This window comes from Cetorhinus maximus, unplaced genomic scaffold, assembly GCF_964194155.1.
Source record: "Cetorhinus maximus unplaced genomic scaffold, sCetMax3.hap1.1 HAP1_SCAFFOLD_2480, whole genome shotgun sequence".
Taxonomy (NCBI): Eukaryota; Metazoa; Chordata; class Chondrichthyes; order Lamniformes; family Cetorhinidae; genus Cetorhinus; species Cetorhinus maximus.
The window spans coordinates 15,001-37,426 of record NW_027598418.1 but is presented as its reverse complement, the minus strand read 5'-3'; the positions used below and the strand labels follow the sequence as shown (position 1 = coordinate 37,426).

General features: G+C 53.9%; 1 protein-coding gene across 1 annotated transcript in view; it reads right to left on the bottom strand.

Moving 5' to 3' along the window:
• Positions 1 to 20,411: 20,411 nt before the first annotated feature.
• Positions 20,412 to 22,426, bottom strand: part of iglon5 (IgLON family member 5) — a gene marked incomplete at its 5' end in the record, with an annotated part of 10,336 nt that continues 8,321 nt past the window's right edge. The window contains 2 exons of the mRNA XM_078537503.1: positions 20,412 to 20,509; positions 22,058 to 22,209. Of these exons, the coding sequence (XP_078393629.1) occupies positions 20,412 to 20,509; positions 22,058 to 22,209 (250 nt within the window). The remainder of the gene's footprint in view (positions 20,510 to 22,057; positions 22,210 to 22,426) is intronic.

Genomic DNA, 22,426 nt, shown 5'->3' with positions numbered 1-22,426 from the left:
ACAGTAGCAGCAGTGTGTGTACCATCTACAAGATGCACTGCAGGAACTCACCAAGGCTCCTTCGACAGCACCTTCCAAACTCACGACCACTACCATCTAGAAGGACAAGGGCAGCAGACACATGGGAACACCACCACCTGGAAGTTCCCCTCCAAGTCACTCACCATCCTGACTTGGAAATATATCGGCCGTTCCTTCACTGTCGCTGGGTCAAAATCCTGGAACTCCCTCCCTAACAGCACTGTGGGTGTACCTACACCACATGGACTGCAGCGGTTCAAGAAGGCAGCTCACCCACCACCTTCTCAAGGGGCAATTAGGGATGGGCAATAAATGCTGGCCTAGCCAGCGAAACCCACATCCCATAAATAGGTAAATCAAAAGGTGGGAGGATTGTGGAACTCTGTCCCACAGAAAGCCATAGGTGCTAGGGGGGTGGTTGGGGTGATGGTCAGTGAGTACTTTTCAATCTGGGATTGATAGATTTTTACTAGACAAGGGGATTGAGGGATATGGAGATAAGACGGGTGCATGGGTTAAGAAACAGATCAGGCAAGATCTCACTGAATGGCAAAACAATAATGAGGAGCTGAATGGGCCTCCTCCTGTTCCTGTGTAACAGGTTAGAGGGGCTGAATGGCCTCCTCCTGTTCCTGTGTAACAGGCTCGATGGGCCAATTGGCCTCCTCCTGTTCAAGTGTAACAGGCTCGAGGGGCTGAATGGCCTCCTCCTGTTCCTGTGTAACAGGCTCGAGGGGGCTGAATGGGCCTCCTCCTGTTCCTGTGCAACAGGCTCGAGGGGGCTGAATGGGCCTCCTCCTGTTCCTGTGCTCTTTAACAGATTCTGGGAGGGATCGTCAATGAAAACATTCCTCCCTCAAACCCACCCCCAACCCATCTACCCAATGACACAGGTGCTAAATTCCCAAATTGACCTATTGTCATGACAACTGGCCCGAGTTACGTGAATCCAACTCTGCTGGGCCCTTCTGGAATGTTCTACATGCTGATAAACCTTCCAAGGTCAATGCCGGGGGCCTTGTTTACCTCCATTGCATTCCTGTCACCAGGCAAACAGAAATGGTTGGAAATATTCATCAGGGCTATCGACCCCAGGACTGAAAACATTTTGTGTTAAGACCCATTTGTTCCGGCTTCCTAACAGATTCTAGAGCATCTCACAGCCAACGAAGGCCATTGCTGTAATGTAGGAAATGCAGCAGCCAATTTGTGCACAGCAAGATCCCACAAACAGAAATGTGATAATGACCCCTTGTTTTTTTAGTGATGTTGGTTGAGGGCCTTGGTCTAATGTCTCATCTGAAAGATGCTCCCTCTGACAGTGCAGCACTCCCTCAGTACTGACCCTCCGACAGTGCAGCACTCCCTCAGTACTGACCCTCCGACAGTGCGGCACTCCTTCAGTACTGACCCTCCGACAGTGCGGCACTCCTTCAGTACTGACCCTCCGACAATGCGGTACTCCCTCAGTACTGACCCTCCGACAGTGCGGCACTCCTTCAGTACTGACCCTCCGACAGTGCGGCACTCCCTCAGTACTGACCCTCCGACAGTGCGGTACTCCCTCAGTACTGACCCTCTGACAGTGCGGAACTCCCTCGGTACTGACCCTCCGACAGTGCAGAGATCCCTCAGTACTGACCCTCCGACAGTGCAGCGATCCCTCAGTACTGACCCTCCGACAGTGCAGCACTCCTGCTGTAGAGACTCATTGAGTGTTGGCCTGGGCTCATGTCATGTGAGGTGTTTTTAATTCAGTTGTACATAATAAATTTGTTAATCAGTCACATTCTGAGGGACTGTCGGGTGCAGGTTGAGGTTATCTAGAGCAATCACAATTTGGATAATCATTATATTCTTCAGTGTCGAATCGGTTTTACAGAATATTGTTGACGAACCTTTTCACATGACCCACGCAGAACAGGAGGAAGCCATTTGGCTCATCACCGCTGTGCTAGCTCTTTGAGCCATAAGACCATAAGACCATAAGACATAGGAGCAGGAATTAGGCCATTCGGCCCATCGAGTCTGCTCCGCCATTCAATCATGGCTGATAAGTTTCTCAACCCCATTCTCCCGCCTTCTCCCCGTAACCTTTGATCCCCTTACCAATCAAGAACCTATCTATCTCGGTCTTAAATACACTCAATGACCTGACCTCCACAGCCTTCTGTGGCAATGAATTCCATAGATTCACCACTCTCTGGCTAAAGAAGTTTCTCCTCATCTCTGTTCTAAAAGGTCTTCCCTTTACTCTGAGGCTGTGCCCTCGGGTCCTAGTCTCTCCTACTAATGGAAACATCTTCCCCACGTCCACTCTATCCAGGCCTTTCAGTATTCTGTAAGTTTCAATCAGATCCCCCCTCATCCTTCTAAACTCCATCGAGCATCGACCCAGAGTCCTCAAACCTTCCTCATATGTTAACCCTTTCATTCCTGGGATCGTTCTCGTGAACCTCCCCTGGACCCTCCCCAGTGCCAGCACATCCTTCCTGAGATACAGGGTCCAAAATTGCTCACAATGTTCTAAATGTGGTCTGACCAGAGCCTTATAAAGCCTCAGCAGCACATCCCTGCTTTTATATTCAAGTCCTCTTCAAATATATGCCAACATTGCATTTGCCTTCCTAACTACTGACTCAATCTGCAAGTTAACCTTAAGAGAATCCTGGACTAGGACTCCCAAAGAGCCCTCCCTGCGCTTTCCCCATCACCCTGCAAAATGATCCCCTTCCAGTATTTCTCCGATTCCCCCCCTTTTGAAAGTTCCTATTGAATCTGCTTCCACCGCCCTTTCAGGCAGCGCCTTCCAGATCACAACAACTCGCTGTGTCCAAAAAAAACAAATTCTCCTCATCTCCCCCTCTGGTTCTTTTCCCGATTCTCTTCAATCTGTGTCCCTCTGGTTACCGACCCTCCTGCCGCTGGAAACACTTTCTCCTTATTGACTCTATCCAAACCCCCTCATGATTTTGAACATCTCGATTCAATCTCCCCCTTAACCTTCTCTGCTCTGAGGAGAACAATCCCAGCTTCTCCCAGTCTCTCCACATGGACTGAAGTCCCTCATCCCCGGGGACCATTCGAGTGAATCTCCCCCTTCCCACTTTGTCTCAGTTGTCTGTGCTTTTCACAGGGAGAATGGAAAGTTCCGGCTCTGAAAAGCAGGCAGGGTGACATAAGGTGAGTCGCTCTTCCACCCGCGCCATCGCTCCACCTCATCTTGGGAGTCCCAGTGACCCGTTACAGAATTACATCAAACTCCCAGCACAGAAACAGGCCATTCGGCCCATCTGCTCCGTGCTGGTGTTTCTGCTCCACACGAGCCTCCTCCCACTCCACCCCCACCCCCACTCTCTCCATCTCACCCCATCACCATATCCTTCCATTCCTTTCTCCCTCATGTGTTTATCCAGCTTCTCCCTTATATACATCGACACTATTCACCTCGACCACTCCCTGTGGGAGCGAGTTCCACATTCCCCCCCACTCTCTGGGTAAGGATGTTTCTCCTGAATTCCCCATTGGGGTTATTAGTGACGATCTTATATCGATGGTCCCTAGTTCTGGTCTCACTCCGACAAGTGGAAACATCTTCTCTACGTCTCCCCTATCGAAACCCTCTCATCATTTTAAAGACCTCGATCAAGTCACCCCCTCAGCCTTCTCTTTTCTAGAGAATAGAGACCCAGCCTGTTCACTCTTTCCTGAGAGTTACTCAATCTCAGGTCTGTTGATTCATTCACTGACACCTATCACTCCATATTCCTCATGCTGTGTCTCACTACAACACCATCTCAGTCACTCATTGCCTCTATATCTGTTTCACACCTTATCACTCTCTGTCTATCTCACTTTGCACTCCCTCAGTACTGACCCTCCGACAGTGCAGCACTCCCTCAGTACTGACCCTCCGACAGTGCAGCACTCGCTCAGTACTGACACTCTGACAGTGCAGCACTCCCTCAGTACTGACCCTCCGACAGTGCAGCACTCCCTCAGTACTGACCCTCTGACAGTGCAGCACTCCCTCAGTACTGACCCTCCGACAGTGCAGCATTCCCTCAGTACTGACCCTACGACAGTGCAGCATTCCCTCAGTACTGACCCTACGACAGTGCAGCACTCCCTCAGTACTGACCCTCCGACAGTGCGGTGCTCCCTCAGTACTGACCCTCCGACACTGCGGCACTCCCTCAGTACTGACCCTCCGACGGTGCAGCACTCCCTCAGTCCTGACCCTCTGACAGTGCAGCACTCCCTCAGTACTGACCCTCCGACAGTGTAGCACTCCCTCAGTACTGACCCTCCGACAGTGCAGCATTCCCTCAGTACTGACCCTACGACAGTGCAGCGCTCCCTCAGTACTGACCCTCCAACAGTGCAGCACTCCCTCAGTACTGACCCTCTGACAGTGCAGCACTCCTTCAGTACTGACCCTCCGACAGTGCAGCACTCCATCAGTACTGACCCTCGGACAGTGTAGCACTCCCTCAGTACATACCCTCCGACAGTGCAGCACTCCCTCAGTACTGACCCTCCGACAGTGCAGCACTCCCTCAGTACTGACCCTCCGACAGTGCGGTGCTCCCTCAGTACTGACCCTCCGACAGTGCGGCACTCCCTCAGTACTGACCCTCCGACAGTGTGGCACTCCCTCAGTACTGACCCTCTGACAGTGCAGCACTCCCTCAGTCCTGACCCTCTGACAGTGCAGCACTCCCTCAGTACTGACCCTCCGACAGTGCAGCATTCCCTCAGTACTGACCCTCCGACAGTGCAGCATTCCCTCAGTACTGACCCTCCGACAGTGCAGCACTCCCTCAGTACTGACCTTCCGACAGTGCGGTGCTCCCTCAGTACTGACCCTCCGACACTGCGGCACTCCCTCAGTACTGACCCTCCGACGGTGCAGCACTCCCTCAGTCCTGACCCTCTGACAGTGCAGCACTCCCTCAGTACTGACCCTCCGACAGTGTAGCACTCCCTCAGTACTGACCCTCCGACAGTGCAGCACTCCCTCAGTACTGACCCTCCGACAGTGCAGCACTCCCTCAGTACTGACCCTCCGACAGTGCAGCACTCCTTCAGTACTGACCCTCCGACAGTGCAGCACTCCATCAGTACTGACCCTCGGACAGTGTAGCACTCCCTCAGTACATACCCTCCGACAGTGCAGCACTCCCTCAGTACTGACCCTCCGACAGTGCAGCACTCCTTCAGTACTGACCCTCCGACAGTGCAGCACTCCATCAGTACTGACCCTCGGACAGTGTAGCACTCCCTCAGTACATACCCTCCGACAGTGCAGCACTCCCTCAGTACTGACCCTCCGACAGTGCAGCACTCCCTCAGTACTGACCCTCCGACAGTGCGGTGCTCCCTCAGTACTGACCCTCCGACAGTGCGGCACTCCCTCAGTACTGACCCTCCGACAGTGCGGCACTCCCTCAGTACTGACCCTCCGACAGTGCAGCACTCCCTCAGTACTGACCCTCCGACAGTGTAGCACTCCCTCAGTACTGACCCTCCGACAGTGCAGCACTCCCTCAGTACTGACCCTCCGACAGTGCAGCACTCCCTCAGTACTGACCCTCCGACAGTGCAGCACTCCTTCAGTACTGACCCTCCGACAGTGCAGCACTCCCTCAGTACTGACCCTCCGACAGTGCAGCACTCCCTCAGTACTGACCCTCCGACAGTGCAGCACTCCCTCAGTACTGACCCTCCGACAGTGCAGCACTCCCTCAGTACTGACCCTCCGACAGTTTGGTGCTCCCTCAGGAGGAATGTCGGCCTGGATTAAAGGGCTGAATTCTCTGGAATGGGAGACTCAAACCCACACACCCCCATCTCAGAAAGAAGGGTGGGAGGGAGTGGGAGGTGGAGGGGGTGGTGGTGTGTGTGTGTGTGTGTGTGTGTGCCCATGTGTCTATGTGTACGCGTTCTCATGTGCGTGTGTGTATGCCGTTGTGTAAGCGTGTGTGTGCCCTTGTGTGTGTATGTATATGTATGCCTGCGTGTGTGTGTCTGTCTGTATGTGTGTGTGTGTCTGTATGTGTGCGCGTGTGTATATGTATGTGTGTGTTCGTGTATGTGTTAGCATGTGTGTTAGCGTGTGTGTTTGTGCCCGTGTGCTTGTTGTTTGTATGTGTTGTGTGTGTCTGTGTATATGCGTGTGTTTGTGTATGTGTGTTAGTGTGAGCGTGTGTATTTGTGTATGTGCATGCGTGTATCTGTGTTCCTATGTGTGTGTGTGTGCCCATGTGCACAAGGATGTGTGTGTGTCCGTGTATATGTGTGTGTTTGTGTTGTCTGTGCGTATATGTATGTGTGTGCCCTTGTGTGTGTATGTGCGTGTTAGTGTGTGTGTGTGTGGGTGTGTTAGTGTGTGTGTGTGTGTGTTAGTGTGTGTGTGTTTGTGTGTGTGTGTTAGTGTGTGTGTGTGTGGGTGTGTTAGTGTGTGTGTGTGTGTGTTAGTGTGTGTGTGTGTTTGTGTGTGTGTGTTAGTGTGTGTGTGTGTGTTAGTGTGTGTGTGTTAGTGTGTGTGTGTTAGTGTGTGTGTGTGTGTGTTAGTGTGTGTGTGTGTGTTAGTGTGTGTGTGTGCGTGTGTGTGTGTGTGTGTTAGTGTGTGTGTTTGTGTGTGTGTGTTAGTGTGTGTGTGTGTGTTAGTGTGTATGTGTGTGTTAGTGTGTGTGTTAGTGTGTGTGTGTGTGTTAGTGTGTTAGTGTGTGTGTTAGTGTGTGTGTGTGTGTGTTAGTGTGTGTGTGTTAGTGTGTGTGTGTGTGTTAGTGTGTGTGTGTGTGTTAGTGTGTGTGTGTGTGTGTTAGTGTGTGTGTGTGCGTGTGTGTGTGTGTGTGTGTGTTAGTGTGTGTGTGTGCGTGTGTGTGTGTTACTGTGTGTGTGTGTGTTAGTGTGTGTGTTAGTGTGTGTGCGTGTGTGTGTTAGTGTGTGTGTGTGTGTGTGTTAGTGTGTGTGTGTGTGTGCGTGTGTGTGTGTTAGTGTGTGTGTGTGTGTGTTAGTGTGTGTGTGTGACCTAGCTGTCTCCAAATATCCAATGCTAGAGTTTAATCCTCTCCGGTATTTATTTGATGCTCTCTCTGTTGTTCTAGATACCAAACCATCAGTCTTTGCCTCATGGAGTGCTCCTGAATGAGGCTGCCCTGCAATCCATTGCAGGTGGATCCCAGGCTATAGCCAGCGGAGTTAAACAGGTATCTCAGCTCCGACAGCTGCCCTTTGTGTTGGCGGAGTGGTTTTTGTTCTTCCTTCTCCATCTCTCTCGCTCTCCTTCCTCTGGCGGAGTCTCGCTCATTCGAGCTCCCAGTCCAGTTTACAGAATCAACTGCAGTGATTGTCCTGACTAAAACCTCCCAGTTCCTGATCTGCCGATGAGGCAGCTTTTTTATCTGTGGTGTAGTCACTGTTGTAATGTAGGAAGTGCAGTAGCCAATTAGCGCACAGCAAGATCCCACAAACAGCAATGTGCTCATCTGTTTTTAGTGATGTTGGTTGAGGGGTAAATATTGGCCCCAGGACACCGGGGAGAACTCCCCCCTGCTCTTCTTCCAAATAGTGGCTGTGGGATCTTTCACACCCGCCAAATATGTTTCCAGTACATTGGCCTGTTACATAAGCACAGGAGGAGACCCATTCAGCCCCTCAAATCCGAAATATATGACCAAATCACTACTTTCAACATTCCCTCCCCTACTGACGCACAGTGGCAGCAGTGTGTGTACCATCTACAAGATGCATTGCAGCAACTCACCAAGGCTCCTTAGACAGCACCTTCCAAACCCACCACCACTACCATCTAGAAGGACAAGGGCAGCAGATAGTTGGGAACACCACCACCTGGAAGTTCCACTCCAAGCCACTCACCGTCCTGACTTGGAAATATATCGGCCGTTCCTTCACTGTCGCTGGGTCAAAATCCTGGAGCTCCCTCCCTGACAGCACTGTGGGTGTACCTACACCACATGGACTGCAGCAGCTCAAGAAGGCAGCTCATCACCACCTTCTAAAGGGGCAATTAGGGATGGGCAATAAATGCTGGCCCAGCCAGTGATGCCCACATCCCATGATAGAATTAAAAAGAGAAACAGTGTCTGAAACTCTCTGCCTCTCTCCCCTCCTTTCACACATTACCTCTTCTTCCCTTTCCTGTTCTTCAGGGAGGTGAAGAGCGACCGACAGCAGCAAACTGCAACTCGATCAATCTCCGACGCTGCACTATGGTGTGAGACCAGCAGACAACAGTGTCACACCAACAAACAACAGCGTCACACCAACAGGCAACAGTGTCACACCAACAAACAACAGCGTCACACCAACAGGCAACAGTGTCACACCAACAAACAACAGTGTCACACCAACAGGCAACAGTGTCACACCAACAGACAACAGTGTCACACCAACAGACAACAGTGTCCCACCAACAGGCAACAGCGTCACACCAGCAGACAACAGTGTCCCACCAACAGGCAACAGCGTCACACCAACAAACAACAGTGTCACACCAACAGGCAACAGTGTCACACCAACAGGCAACAGCGTCACGCCAACAAACAACAGTGTCACACCAAAAGACAACAGTGTCCCGCCAACAGAAAACAGTGTCCCGCCAACAGACAACAGTGTCACGCCAATAGACAACAGCGTCACGCCAATAAGTGTCACACCAACAGGCAACAGTGTCACACCAACAGGCAACAGTGTCACACCAACAGGCAGATACTATCAGACAAGTGTGACACTAGCAGACAACAGCATGACAACAGTGTGATATAGGCAGACAACAAAGTGACACCAACAGACACAGCACTGTATTTAAGTAGCTATAATTGACTTAGCCACGGTAAAAGTGATGAGATAGGGAGAGAAACAGAGCGAGGGGAAGAGACAGAAACCGAGAGGGAGAGAAAGGGACAGAAAAAGAGAGGTAGAGAGGAACAGAGAGAGATAGAGAGACAGAGAGAGAATTAAAGATAGATAGAGGGAGGGGCTTGCAGACAGAGAGGGAGAGAGATAGAGGAAGGGACAGATAGAGAGAAAAGGACAGTGAGAGTGAAGGAGAGGGAGTAAGAGTGAAGGAGAGAGGGACAGAGGGAAAGAGAGACAGAGCGAAGGAAAGAGAGAGAGTGACAGAGAGTGAGGAAGAGAGATAGCGTGAGGAAGAGAGAGAGAGAGAAAAGGAGAGAGAGAGAGGGGGAGAGAGTGTGTGCGGGGAGGTGTGCGGGAGAGAGGTTGAACTGGGTTTGAGGTAGTGAGTGGACTGCTGTCCTATCACTGTAGCCAGTGCGGCATTGTGAGAGGGGTGAAGACATGTGAATCATCTCTTGCTTTAACTGTCTATCAGAATGCACAGCCAACAAGGGGACACCACCAGGCCATTTCCCAACAGTCTCACTTTCTTTATCCCTCAGAATATTGAATAAATTGGATAGGGTCCTGAGGACCACAGAGCACAGGAGGATCCCATTGTTTCAAGTGTTCCCGACAGGGTGAAGGAATTCTTCAGCAACATCACGTTACCAGCAGCAGAGCAGAGTTGTCTGTCAACGTCAGTCTGTCAGAGTGATATTGTCCATCTCAAGGACAACCTTTGCCCTTCATCTAATTCACTCCTGACCTGCCCTTCATCACTCCTCTCTTTCACTATCTCCAGTCCACCTCCATCACTCTCTCCTCATCTTTGTCTATCCCACTCTCCCTATCCGTCTCGCTATCTCACTCTCGCCGTATCCCTCAATCTGTTTCACTATCGCACTCTCTCCCTATCCCTCTATCTCTCTCCTTATCTCATTCTTGGCCCAGCTCTATCTCTCCGTAGCTCATTCACTCCCTCCGTAGCTCACTCACTCCCTCCGTAGCTCATTCACTCCCTCCGTAGCTCACTCACTCCCTCCGTAGCTCACTCATTCCCTCCGTAGCTCACTCATTCCCTCCGTAGCTCACTCACTCCCTCCGTAGCTCACTCACTCCCTCCGTAGCTCACTCAGTCCCTCCGCAGCTCACTCAGTTCCTCCGTAGCTCACTCACACCCTCCGTAGCTCACTCACTCCCTCCGTAGCTCACTCATTCCCTCCGTAGCTCACTCACTCCCTCCGTAGCTCACTCAGTCCCTCCGTAGCTCACTCAGTCCCTCCGTAGCTCACTCACTCCCTCCGTAGCTCACTCAGTCCCTCCGTAGCTCACTCAGTCCCTCCGTAGCTCACTCACTCCTTCCGTAGCTCACTCAGTCCTTCCGTAGCTCACTCAGTCCCTCCGTAGCTCACTCAGTCCCTCCGTAGCTCACTCACTCCCTCCATACCTCACTCACTCCCTCCGTAGCTCACTCACTCCCTCCGTAGCTCACTCACTCCCTCCGTAGCTCTCACTCCCTCCGTAGCTCACTCACACCCTCCGTAGTTCACTCACACCCTCCGTAGCTCACTCACTCCCTCCGTAGCTCACTCACACCCTCCCTCTGTACGTCGTGTTCATTTGATCATTCTAACTATCCCATTTCAGATTTCCATTTCAACCTCGTTCTCTCTCTCTGCACCTCTTTAAATCACTCGATCAAGCTATCTCTCTGTACCTCAATCTGTCTCTCGTCATTAAGCTCTCGAACTCACTCACTCATTCTTTATCTCTATTATCCTATCCACCCACCATTCTCCCTACATTTCCAGCTCTTTCTATATCAATCTCTGCATATCTGCATCAGCATAGAGGTGGCTTTACTCTGTATCTAACCCCGTGCTGTACCTGTCCTGGGAGTGTTTGATGGGGGCAGTGTAGAGGGGGCTTTACTCTGTATCTAACCCCGTGCTGTACCTGTCCTGGGAGTGTTTGATAGGGACAGTGTAGGGAGAGCTTTACTCTGTATCTAACCCTGTGCTGTACCTGTCCTGGGAGTGTTTGATGGGGACAGTGTAGAGGGAGCTTTACTCTGTATCTAACCCCGTGCTGTACCTGTCCTGGGAGTGTTTGATAGGGACAGTGTAGGGAGAGCTTTACTCTGTATCTAACCCCGTGCTGTACCTGTCCTGGGAGTGTTTGATGGGGACGGTGTAGAGGGAGCTTTACTCTGTATCTAACCCCGTGCTGTACCTGTCCTGGGAGTGTTTGATGGGGACGGTGTAGAGGGAGCTTTACTCTGCATCTAACCCCGTGCTGTACCTGTCCTGGGAGTGTTTGATGGGGACGGTGTAGAGGGAGCTTTACTCTGCATCTAACCCCGTGCTGTATCTGTCCTGGGAGTGTTTGATGGGGACGGTGTAGAGGGAGCTTTACTCTGTATCTAACCCAGTGCTGTACCTGTCCTGGGAGTGTTTGATGGGGACGGTGTAGAGAGAGCTTTACTCTGTATCTAACCCCGTGCTGTACCTGTCCTGGGAGTGTTTGATAGGGACAGTGTAGGGAGAGCTTTACTCTGTATCTAACCCCGTGCTGTACCTGTCCTGGGAGTGTTTGATAGGGACAGTGTAGGGAGAGCTTTACTCTGTATCTAACCCTGTGCTGTACCTGTCCTGGGAGTGTTTGATGGGGACGGTGTAGAGGGAGGTTTACTCTGTATCTAACCCCGTGCTGTACCTGTCCTGGGAGTGTTTGATGGGGACGGTGTAGAGGGAGCTTTACTCTGCATCTAACCCCGTGCTGTACCTGTCCTGGGAGTGTTTGATGGGGACGGTGTAGAGGGAGCTTTACTCTGCATCTAACCCCGTGCTGTATCTGTCCTGGGAGTGTTTGATGGGGACGGTGTAGAGGGAGCTTTACTCTGTATCTAACCCCGTGCTGTACCTGTCCTGGGAGTGTTTGATGGGGACGGTGTAGAGAGAGCTTTACTCTGTATCTAACCCCGTGCTGTACCTGTCCTGGGAGTGTTTGATAGGGACAGTGTAGGGAGAGCTTTACTCTGTATCTAACCCTGTGCTGTACCTGTCCTGGGAGTGTTTGATGGGGACAGTGTAGAGGGAGGTTTACTCTGTATCTAACCCCGTGCTGTACCTGTCCTGGGAGTGTTTGATGGGGACAGTGTAGAGGGAGGTTTACTCTGTATCTAACCCCGTGCTGTACCTGTCCTGGGAGTGTTTGATGGGGACAGTGTAGAGGGTGCTTTACTCTGTGTCTAACCCCGTGCTGTCCCTGCCCTGGGAGTGTTTGATGGGGACAGTGTAGAGGAAGATTTATTCCATTCTGAATCAAACCTTAGCATGCAATGCTGAAAAATCAGAGACAAAAAGCTGGAGACTAAGAACAGATGGAGAGAGTTCCTTTTTGTACAAAAGAGGATTATTTAATTTATGTATTTGAAAAAATTATACACATTCCACATGTAGAAAATGGATGGCTGTGATTGGTTTACATTGAATTGCATTCATTAAATATGGTTTCCCTTGTCCACAACTTCAGGACATTAAACATGCATGGTCCATCGGAGAACCTTTAACACATCCCCTCCCTCAAACACCCCTGCCCCAATTGTTTTACACAAACACACACACAAATATATCGACAGGCAAACAGCAACCAAAATAAAACTTAAAATACTACACACGACAAATGGGGGTGTTTCAGCTAAAGCAGCCTTCATTGTGAGATTCCGCCTGTCAGATCCATCTCGTCTTGACTCGAATGTGGATTCCCCACTCACTGCCCACCGTCCACTCACTCCCCTCCGTCCACTCACTCCCCACCGTCCACTCACTCCCCTCCGTCCACTCACTGCCCATCGTCCACTCCATCTCCTAATGCTCCGCTCTCTCCCCCTCCAACTCCTAACCCTCCACTCACTCCCCCTCCATCTCCTAACCCTCCGCTCTCTCCCCTACATCTCCTAACCCTCCACTCTCTCCCCCTCCATCTCCTAACCCTCTGCTCTCTCCCCCTCCATCTCCTAACCCTCCACTCTCTCCCCCTCCATCTCCTAACCCTCCACTCACTCCCCCTCCATCTCCTAACCCTCCACTCTCTCCCCTTCCATCTCCTAACCCTCCGCTCTCTCCCCCTCCACCTCCTAACCCTCCGCTCTCTCCCCCTCCATCTCCTAACCCTCCACTCTCTCCCCCTCCATCTCCTAACCCTCCGCTCTCTCCCCCTCCATCTCCTAACCCTCCGCTCTCTCCCCCTCCATCTCCTAACCCTCCACTCTCTCCCCTCCATCTCCTAACCCTCCACTCTCTCCCCCTCCATCTCCTAACCCTCCGCCCTCTCCCCCTCCACCTCCTAACCCTCCACTCACTCCCCCTCCACCTCCTAACCCTCCAGTCACTCCCCCTCCACCTCCTAACTCTCCACTCTCCCCCCATCCCCTAACCCTCAACTCTCTACTTCAATCTCTAATCCCTCCATTCTCACCCCTCGATCTCCTAACTATCCAATCTCTCTCCCTGAATCTCTAATCCCTCCGCTCTCTCCGACATCTCGAACCCCTCTAATCTTTCTCACTTCTCCTCCAATCCTTCAGCCTCTCTCCCTCTCATGTCCTCACTCTCTCTCCTTCCATCTGCAATCCCTCACCTCACTCTCTCTCCCTCCGTCTCGAATCCCTCAGTCTCCCTCCCTCGATCTCTGATCCCTGTCTCTCCCTCCATCTCCAATCCCTCGTCCTCTCTCTCGAATCCCTACTTCCCTCCATCTCTAATCGCACAGTCTCTGCAACCCAGACCCTCCAAAAGGTCTCCGGATCCCACTCCAATCTCCTAGGGCTACAGTCACCACAGTGCAGCACTCCCTCAGTATTGACCCTCCGACAGTGCCGCACTCCCTCAGTACTGAACCTCCGACAGTGCAGCTCTCCCTCAGTAATGACCCTTCGACAGTGCGGCACTCCCTCAGTACTGACCCTCTGACACTACAGCACTCCCTCAGTACTGACCCTCCGACAGTGCAGCACCCCCTCAGTACTGACCCTCCGACAGTGCAGCACTCCCTCAGTACTGACCCTCCGACAGTGCAGCACTCCCTCAGTACTGACCCTCCGACAGTGCAGCACTCCCTCAGTACTGACCCTCCGACAGTGCAGCACTCCCTCAGTACTGACCCTCCGACAGTGCAGCACCCCCTCAGTACTGACCCTCCGACAGTGCAGCACTCCCTCAGTACTGACCCTCCGACAGTGCAGCACTCCCTCAGTACTGACCCTCCGACAGTGCAGCACTCCCTCAGTACTGACCCTCCGACAGTGCAGCACTCCCTCAGTACTGACCCTCCGACAGTGCAGCACTCCCTCAGTACTGACCCTCTGACAGTGCGGCACTCCCTCAGTACTGACACTCCGACAGTGCCGCACGCCCTCAGTACTGACCCTCTGACAGTGTGGCACTCCCTCAGTACTGACCCTCCGACAGTGCAGCACTCCCTCAGTACTGACCCTCCGACAGTGCAGCACTCCCTCAGTACTGACCCTCCGACAGTGCAGCACTCCCTCAGTACTGACCCTCCGACAGTGCAGCACCCCCTCAGTACTGACCCTCCGACAGTGCGGCACTCCCTCAGTACTGACCCTCCGACAGTGCAGCACTCCCTCAGTACTGACCCTCCGACAGTGCAGCACTCCCTCAGTACTGACCCTCCGACAGTGCAGCACTCCCTCAGTACTGACCCTCCGACAGTGCAGCACTCCCTCAGTACTGACCCTCTGACAGTGCAGCACTCCCTCAGTACTGACCCTCTGACAGTGCAGCACTCCCTCAGTACTGACACTCCGACAGTGCCGCACGCCCTCAGTACTGACCCTCTGACAGTGTGGCACTCCCTCAGTACTGACCCTCCGACAGTGCAGCACTCCCTCAGTACTGACCCTCTGACAGTGCCACGCTCAGTACTGACCCTCTGACAGTGCAGCACTCCCTCAGTACTGACCCTCCGACAGTGCCGCACTCCCTCATCACCAGTTCCTGAATTACAACATCCACTTCCCTACCACCTGCCGTGACTGGTTCCGACATCAAGAGTCGGGTGTGAAAACCAATCTCACCCCCCTAACCCTGGGAGGCAGGAGAACCCGACAAGGTTATAACCCCCAAAAGAAAGGTTGACACATGAATGAGTTCGGTGTTTGATGATGCACAATTTTGCAAGCAATGTTAAAATGGCTCTGTGCCTCTGGTGAAATGTGATCTTCGTGGAAGGGACCACCCAGTTGGAGGGTCTAACCCATCCCTGGGAGCTGACCAATGAGGGAAGAGTGACTGCTGCAGATAACCTGACCTTCCAGGAACTGACCAATCACTGGGTCCCAGTAGAAGGTCCTGACCCACAGGGACAAGTTGGCCAAGAGGAGGGGAGAAGGTGCGACTGGTTTTTTCCTCCCTGCACATGCACAACATCTCACAGCACAGAGCTGGAGATCACTGGATTCCCGTGGGATCCAGGTGGAGGCCTCAGGAAGGGAGCTCGCTCCAGGCTTCAGAGAGCAGCCAAAGCGCGTGGAAGACATTTTCAAGATGGAAGAACTGTTTGGTGTGGCAGGCCCCAGGCTGAGGGGATCATGGGGCCTCCTGGAAGCTCTGACTCATGGACATCTGATCCATGAGGGACTCCTGACCCTCCGACAGTGCAGCACTCCCTCAGTACTGACCCTCCGATAGTGCAGCACTCCCTCAGTACTGACCCTCCGACAGTGCAGCACTCCCTCAGTACTGACCCTCCAACAGTGCAGCACTCCCTCAGTACTGACCCTCCAACAGTGCGGCACTCCCTCAGTACTGACCCTCCGACAGTGCAGCACTCCCTCAGTACTGACCCTCCGACAGGGCAGCACTCCCTCAGCATTGACCCTCCGACAGGGCAGCGCTCACCTGGCCCAGGAGATGATTAAAGGATTCGATGGGGTCGATAGAGAGAAACTATTTCCTCTGGTGGGGGTGAGGTGAGTGGGGTGGTGGGCGGGATCCAGAACAATGGGGCAGAACCTTAAAATTGGAGCCAGGCCGTTCAGGGGGTGATGTCAGGAAGCACTATCTTCACACAAAGGTGGGGTGGAAATCTGGAACTCCCCCCCCGCCCCGAGAAAAAGCTGTCGAGGGTGGGAGGGGTCAATTGGAAATGTCAAAACTGAGATTGAGAGATTTTTGTTGGGTCGGGGGGGGGTTAAGGGTCACGGAACCGAGGCGGGTGGATGGGGTTAAGATACAGACCAGCCCGGATCTGATAGAATGGAGGGAACAGGATCGAGGGGCTGAATGGGCCACTGACCAATTTGTACCCCAGCCCCACCCCTTCCACAATGGCACTAACCACCCACATCTGGTGTCACCAATCGGCTTGGGATCGAGTTTGGGACCCAGTTCAGATGGTTTTATATCAGCTTTCCCAACAATTTCTTTAATATTGAATATATGAGGTTATATTGAGTCTACAGCACAGAAACAGGCCATTCGGCCCATCTGCTCCGTGCTGGTGTTTCTGCTCCACACGAGCCTCCTCCCTCCCCCCCTCTCCATCTCACCCCATCGCCATATCCTTCTATTCCTTCCTCCCTCATGTGTTTATCCAGCTTCCCCCTTAAATACATCGATACTATCCACCTCGACCACTCCCTGTGGGAGCGAGTCCCACATTCCCCCCCACTCTCTGGGTAAAGAGGTTTCTCCTGAATTCCCCATTGGGGTTTATTAGTGATGATCTTATATCGATGGCCCCTAGTTCTGGTCTCCACTCCGACAAGTGGAAACATCTTCTCTACGTCTACCCCATCGAAACCCTTTCATCATTTTAAAGACCTCGATCAGGTCACCCCCTCAGCCTTCTCTTTTCTCGAGAATACAGACCCAGCCTGTTCCCTCTTTCCTGAGAGTTATAACCTCTCAGATCTGGGGGTCACGGTTGTGAATCTATTGACTGCGCCTCATCCAGTAGCTCAGAGGAGCTCGGAAGGCTGTTGATTAGAGTGTCGCCTATTCCACAAGGGCCAGTTTAAAAACACACTGCGCCCCTGTGCAAAAAAAACACCAATTCGCTGCTTAATCTGGCAACTGCATCTTTCCATTCTCATCCAGCAACCAAGAGATCAAAAAAATTCCTGTCATTTGCAAGGTCGCCTGTAATCCGACGCGAATGGCTCCAAAATCAGGGTGGGAGGGAGGGGGTCACTGATTAATGGCTATGAGACACACAAGGACAGGACAAGACGCAAAACATTTAACATTTTACAAAGGTTCCTGTCTGTCGCCCTTCACCCCTTTGGAAGACGCAATATCGAAACGCTTCTCACCGTCGGAGCCTCTCCGCCGAACGCAGGGGTTTGAGTCGCCGCGACGACGCAGGGCGTGCGGCCTAGCGAAGGCCTGAGGCCTAGCGAAGGCCTGAGGCCTGCCTCGCCGACCCAGGGCCCAGGGGGTCGGGTCAGGGGGACGCCTCGGTGGGCAGCACTGTTGTCGGCCTCTTCGGAGGAGACGTTTTTGAAGATGGAGTCATGCGACTGGCGTCGGTCCCCCTTTTGAAGCGAGGTTTTCGGAAATCCTCCCCGGGGCTGACTTCCCGTCGGCGCAGCGTTATTTCATCTCCACCTCGCCGACCCCACCCCCGACTCTCCCCGACTCTCGCGTTAACACCCAAACACTGCCCAGGCTAGGCCGGTCGCCAATTCTCTTCCACGGCAACAGGCCAACGCCCGGGGGCCTTGCTTCATTGACAACCGGGAGAGATCAAATCGGCCATGACGGGATCACTGGGATTCACGTTATCGAGTACAAAAGCAAGCAAATTACCGCTCACCCTTTTCTAAAGCCTCAGGGTTAGGCCTCGACTGGTGGGGTTGTGTCCAATTCCGGTCACCGCTTCAGAAGGGAGGTCGAGGCCTAGGGGAGGGAGCGGGGGAGATTTCCTGGGACCGTCCCCAGGGATGAGGGAATTCAGTTCATGTGGAGAGACTGGGGAAGCTGGGATTGTTCTCCTTAGAGCAGAGAAGGTTAAGGGGGAGATTGAATCGAGATGTTCAAAATCATGAGGGGGTTTGGATAGAGTCAATAAGGAGAAACTGTTTCCAGTGGCAGGAGGGTCGGTAACCAGAGGGACACAGATTGAAGGGAATCGGAACCAGAGGGGGAGATGAGAATTTTTTTGACAGAGCGAGTTGTTGTGATCTGGAAGGCGCTGCCTGAAAGGGGGGTGGAAGCAGATTCAATAGGAACTTTCACAAGGGGGAATTGGAGAAATACTGGAAGGGGGAAAATTTACAGGGATTATGGGGGGAAAGAGCAGGGGGGAGAGAGTGGGGTCTAATTGGACAGATCTTTCAAAGAGCCAGCACAGGCAGGATGGGCCGAATGGCCTCCTTCAGTGCTGAATCTGTCCTCTCCCGCCCTCCCATCAGAGGCCTGCGGCATTCCCATTCTCACCCGCACGCAAACCTTTGGTCCGGGTGTGTGCCAGGCGGAGTTGGTGGGCGCTGGGCACACCCCAGGGAGCGGGCAGCCCCCGAGGGGAGAAGCAGAGCCAGGTGGCCGGGCAGGGGGCACCTCCCCGAGGCCTGGCTGGCTGGTCGGTCTCGGCACGAGCGGGCACGGGTGTGTTTGGGTGCAGTTGCTTTGCCAGTGGCGGGTGGGGTGCAGCGGGAGAGGTGGGGAGGCCATTCCGCCCGCCTCTTCTCCCCGATTCAGGACGTCCCCAAGCCTCTCACAGCCGACGGAGGGACTGTTTTTTTTTTTTGAAAGTGTGGCCACTGTTGCGATGGAGGAAACGCAGCCGATTTACGCACAGCAAGATCCCACAAACAGCAACGTGATAATGAACCAGATCATCAGTCTTGTTTTTAAGCGATGTTGGTTGAGGGATTAAATTTTGGCCCCAGGACCCCGGGGAGAACTCCCCCCCCCCTGCTCTTCTTCCAAATAGCGGCTGTGGGATCTTTCACACCCGCCCGAGAGGGCAGACGGGGGCCTGGATTTAATGCAGCATCTCAAATTGGTACCTCTGACAGTGCGGCACTCCCTCAGTACTGACCCTCCGACAGTGCAGCACTCCCTCAGTACTGACCCTCTGACAGTGCAGCACTCCCTCAGTACTGACCCACCGACAGTGCAGCACTCCGTCAGCAATGACCCCCTGACAGTGCAGCACTCCCTCAGCACTGACCCTCCGACAGTGCAGCACTCCCTCAGCACTGACCCTCCGACAGTGCAGCACTCCCTCAGCACTGACCCTCCGACAGTGCGGCACTCCCTCAGTACCGACCCTCCGACAGTGCAGCACTCCCTCAGTACTGACCCTCCGACAGTGCAGCACTCCCTCAGTACTGACCCTCTGACAGTGCAGCACTCCCTCAGTACTGACCCTGTGACAGTGCTGCACTCCCTCAGTACTGACCCTCCGACAGTGCAGCACTCCCTCAGTACTGACCCTCCGACAGTGCAGCACTCCCTCAGTACTGACCCTCCGACAGTGCAGCACTCCCTCAGTACTGATACTGGGACTGTCGACCTGGTTTATGGGGCTCAAGTCTCTCAAGTGGGGATATGAGCCTCCGACTTGCTTCCAGAGAGGCGCAAGAGAGGGATCTCAGAGCGAGTCAGGGTTGGTATATTTTTGAGAGGGTTGAAGCTGTAATTAGGGGTGAAGATTTGGGACCATAGCTTGCTACGCTCGCACACTTTGGGTGCGCCCTCTGAAAGGGGACAGCTCTGTTCAGGGTCGGTGGGGGGTGGTGAAGGGACAGCATTCCCCCTCTGTCAACTTCCTAGAGAAATGGATTTACGTTGCTTCCCTCGCCCCCTTTAACCCGTTCCCCAGCCAAGCACGTAACGTCCACCTTGGCTGAATGGGCAATTGCCACGGTAACCAGGTAGGCCTCAGGCTCCACAAGCCCTGCTCTGGCAAGCCAAGGGGCCCAGCAGAGGGGCGGGGTGGAGCTTGGTGGGGAAGGGTGGGTGGGGCTGCAGGCTCTTGTCGCCCGTGGAGGGCCAAGGGATAGCTGGGGGAGTGCTCCGTGGCTGTTCGGCCATGTGGGGGGCCGGGGGGGGAAGGTGGGGGAGGCTGTTCAGGGCTTGGTAAATAAAGCTGAGAGGCCGCCCCCACTTCCGTTGTGGAATGATGGGGAGGGGAGGGGGGTGGAGAGGGAATTATCCCCCGCCTTCCTAGCCCTCGAGTGGAAGGGGAAGGGGTCCTGAGGCCAATTGTAGGGCAGGCTCTGGTTTCCCGGGCCCAACAGGAAATGGGATGGACGTTCAATCAGGCCCGGTGGGTACGAACCCGTCGACGGGTTTTCGGACTACCGGTGCTGTGGGGCCTGGGGGACGTCTTGACCTTTCACCCCACCCGTCCCCACAGCACCAACTGCGTCAACCAGCTCTCCTCCTCCCCCGCCCCCAATACCCCCTCCCCCTCCCCGCCCCCCCCCCACCGCCCCCCCAAACAACCCCCCACCCGCCTCCCCCCCCACCGCCCACACAAATAAATCGCTAATTGTCCCGGAAGATCAGAAAGCAGCTGGAGGCCACCAGCCAGAACCAGAGGCCGATCTCCACGGCAACCACCGCACCTTGGGATGGGGGCCCACCTACAAGAGAAAGAGAAAGAGGGAAGCCATGAGCAACATGGCCGACTGACACCCAGCTCCGGTTCCCCCCAACAACCCGCTCCACCCCTCCCCACCCTCGCCGCACCCTCTCTCCACCCTCGCCCTATCCTCGCCCCACCCTCGCCCCACCCTCTCCCCACCCTCGCCCCACCTCGCCCCATCCTCGCCCCATCCTCGCCCCACCCTCGCCCCATCCTCACCCCACCCTCTCTCCACCCTCGCCCCATCCTCGCCCCACCCTCGCCCCATCCTCATTATCTATCCATCCCACCCCTCTCTCTCTCTTTCTCTATCCTGCTCCCTCTCTCCCTTCCCTTTCCATTTTCGGCTCTGTTTCCCTCTCTTTCTCTTTCACTCTCCCTCGCTTTCTAACCTTTTCCTTCTCTTCCCTCTACCCCTCCCCGATCTCTTCACACTCTCTCTCTATCCCAACTCTTCCATGTCTCTCTTTCCCTCTTCCCCTCTCTCTCCCTCCATGCTCTCCCTCTCTGTCTCATCCCCTTCTCCCCTAACTCTCAACGCCCCTCTCTTTGCCATCCTATCTCTCTCTCCCCAATCTCTTCACACCATCTAACTCCCTCCGACCTCTCTCCCTCACTCCCCTATTTCTCCCCCACTCTCTCTCATCTTTCTCTCTCCCCAATCTCTTCACATCAATCCATCTATCTCCCTTCGACCTCTCTCACTCCCTCACTCCCTTTTCCCTCCCCCACCCTATCTCTGTCTTCCTCCCCATCACTCTCCCCTTCTCCTCCTCTCTCTCTATCCCATCTTGTCTCTCTTTCTCTTCCTCTCTCTCTCCCCCTTTCTCTCCCTCTATCTTGGCCCTCTCTCTATCCCACCCCATCTCTCTCTCAGCACCCCCTCACTCTCGCCGCCCCCTCTCTCTCTCTCCCACGCCTTCCTACATTCTTGCCCTATCTCTGTCTCACCCCCTCTCTCATTCTCTCCCCCTCATCCCCCCAGCTCCCCCAGTATCTCTCTCACCCACTCTCTCATTCACTCTCTCTCCCTCCCTCTCCCCCGCTCTCTATCACTCCCTCTCACCCCCTCTCTATCACACACCTTCTTTCACTCTCTGCATCTCTCTCTCCCCCTCTCTCCTTCTCTCTTCCTCTCCCTTCTCTCTCACCCACTCTCTCAATGCCACTATCTCTTTCCCTCTCTCCCTTGTCCCTCAGCCCCTTCCCCTCAACCTCCCTGTCTCTCCTCCACACACTAACTCTCAACCTCTCTCGCCAACTCTCTCCCAATCTCTCTCTCCCTTTCCACCTCTCTCACGCTCTCCCAATCCCTCTCTCTCCACACCCCCTCACCCACTCTCTCTCCCTACCGCTCTCTCTCTCCCCTCTGGCCTTCCCCTACAACCCACCTCTCTCGCCCTCCCTGGCTTCACTCCGCCCGCTATCTATCTCTCCCTCTCTCCCGCACCATCGGATGCAGACACGGGGCAGTGTGCTCCAGTGTATCGGGACTCCAGAGAGAGTGCGGGTAACAGTGCTGGTACCACGCCACCCTTACACTCACCATGAAGCAGCATACTGGCATTGGAAACACCCAGCTTATTGGAGGCAAAACAGGTATAATTCCCGTAACTCTCCTGAGAGACGTTAAAGAACATCAACAAAGATCTCGTCCGGTCTTTCTGAATCCGTAATCCTTCAATCCCACCAGAGAGCCTGGAGAGAGTCAGAGGGTGACAGTCAGGCCCCAGGGAATTCCCTCGACACTGTCCCCATTAAACACTCCCAGAACAGGTACAGCACGGGGTTAGATACAGAGTAAAGCTCCCTCTACACTGTCCCCATCAAACACTCCCAGGACAGGTACAGCACGGGGTTAGATAGACAGTAAAGCTCCCTCTACACTGTCCCCATCAAACACTCCCAGGACAGG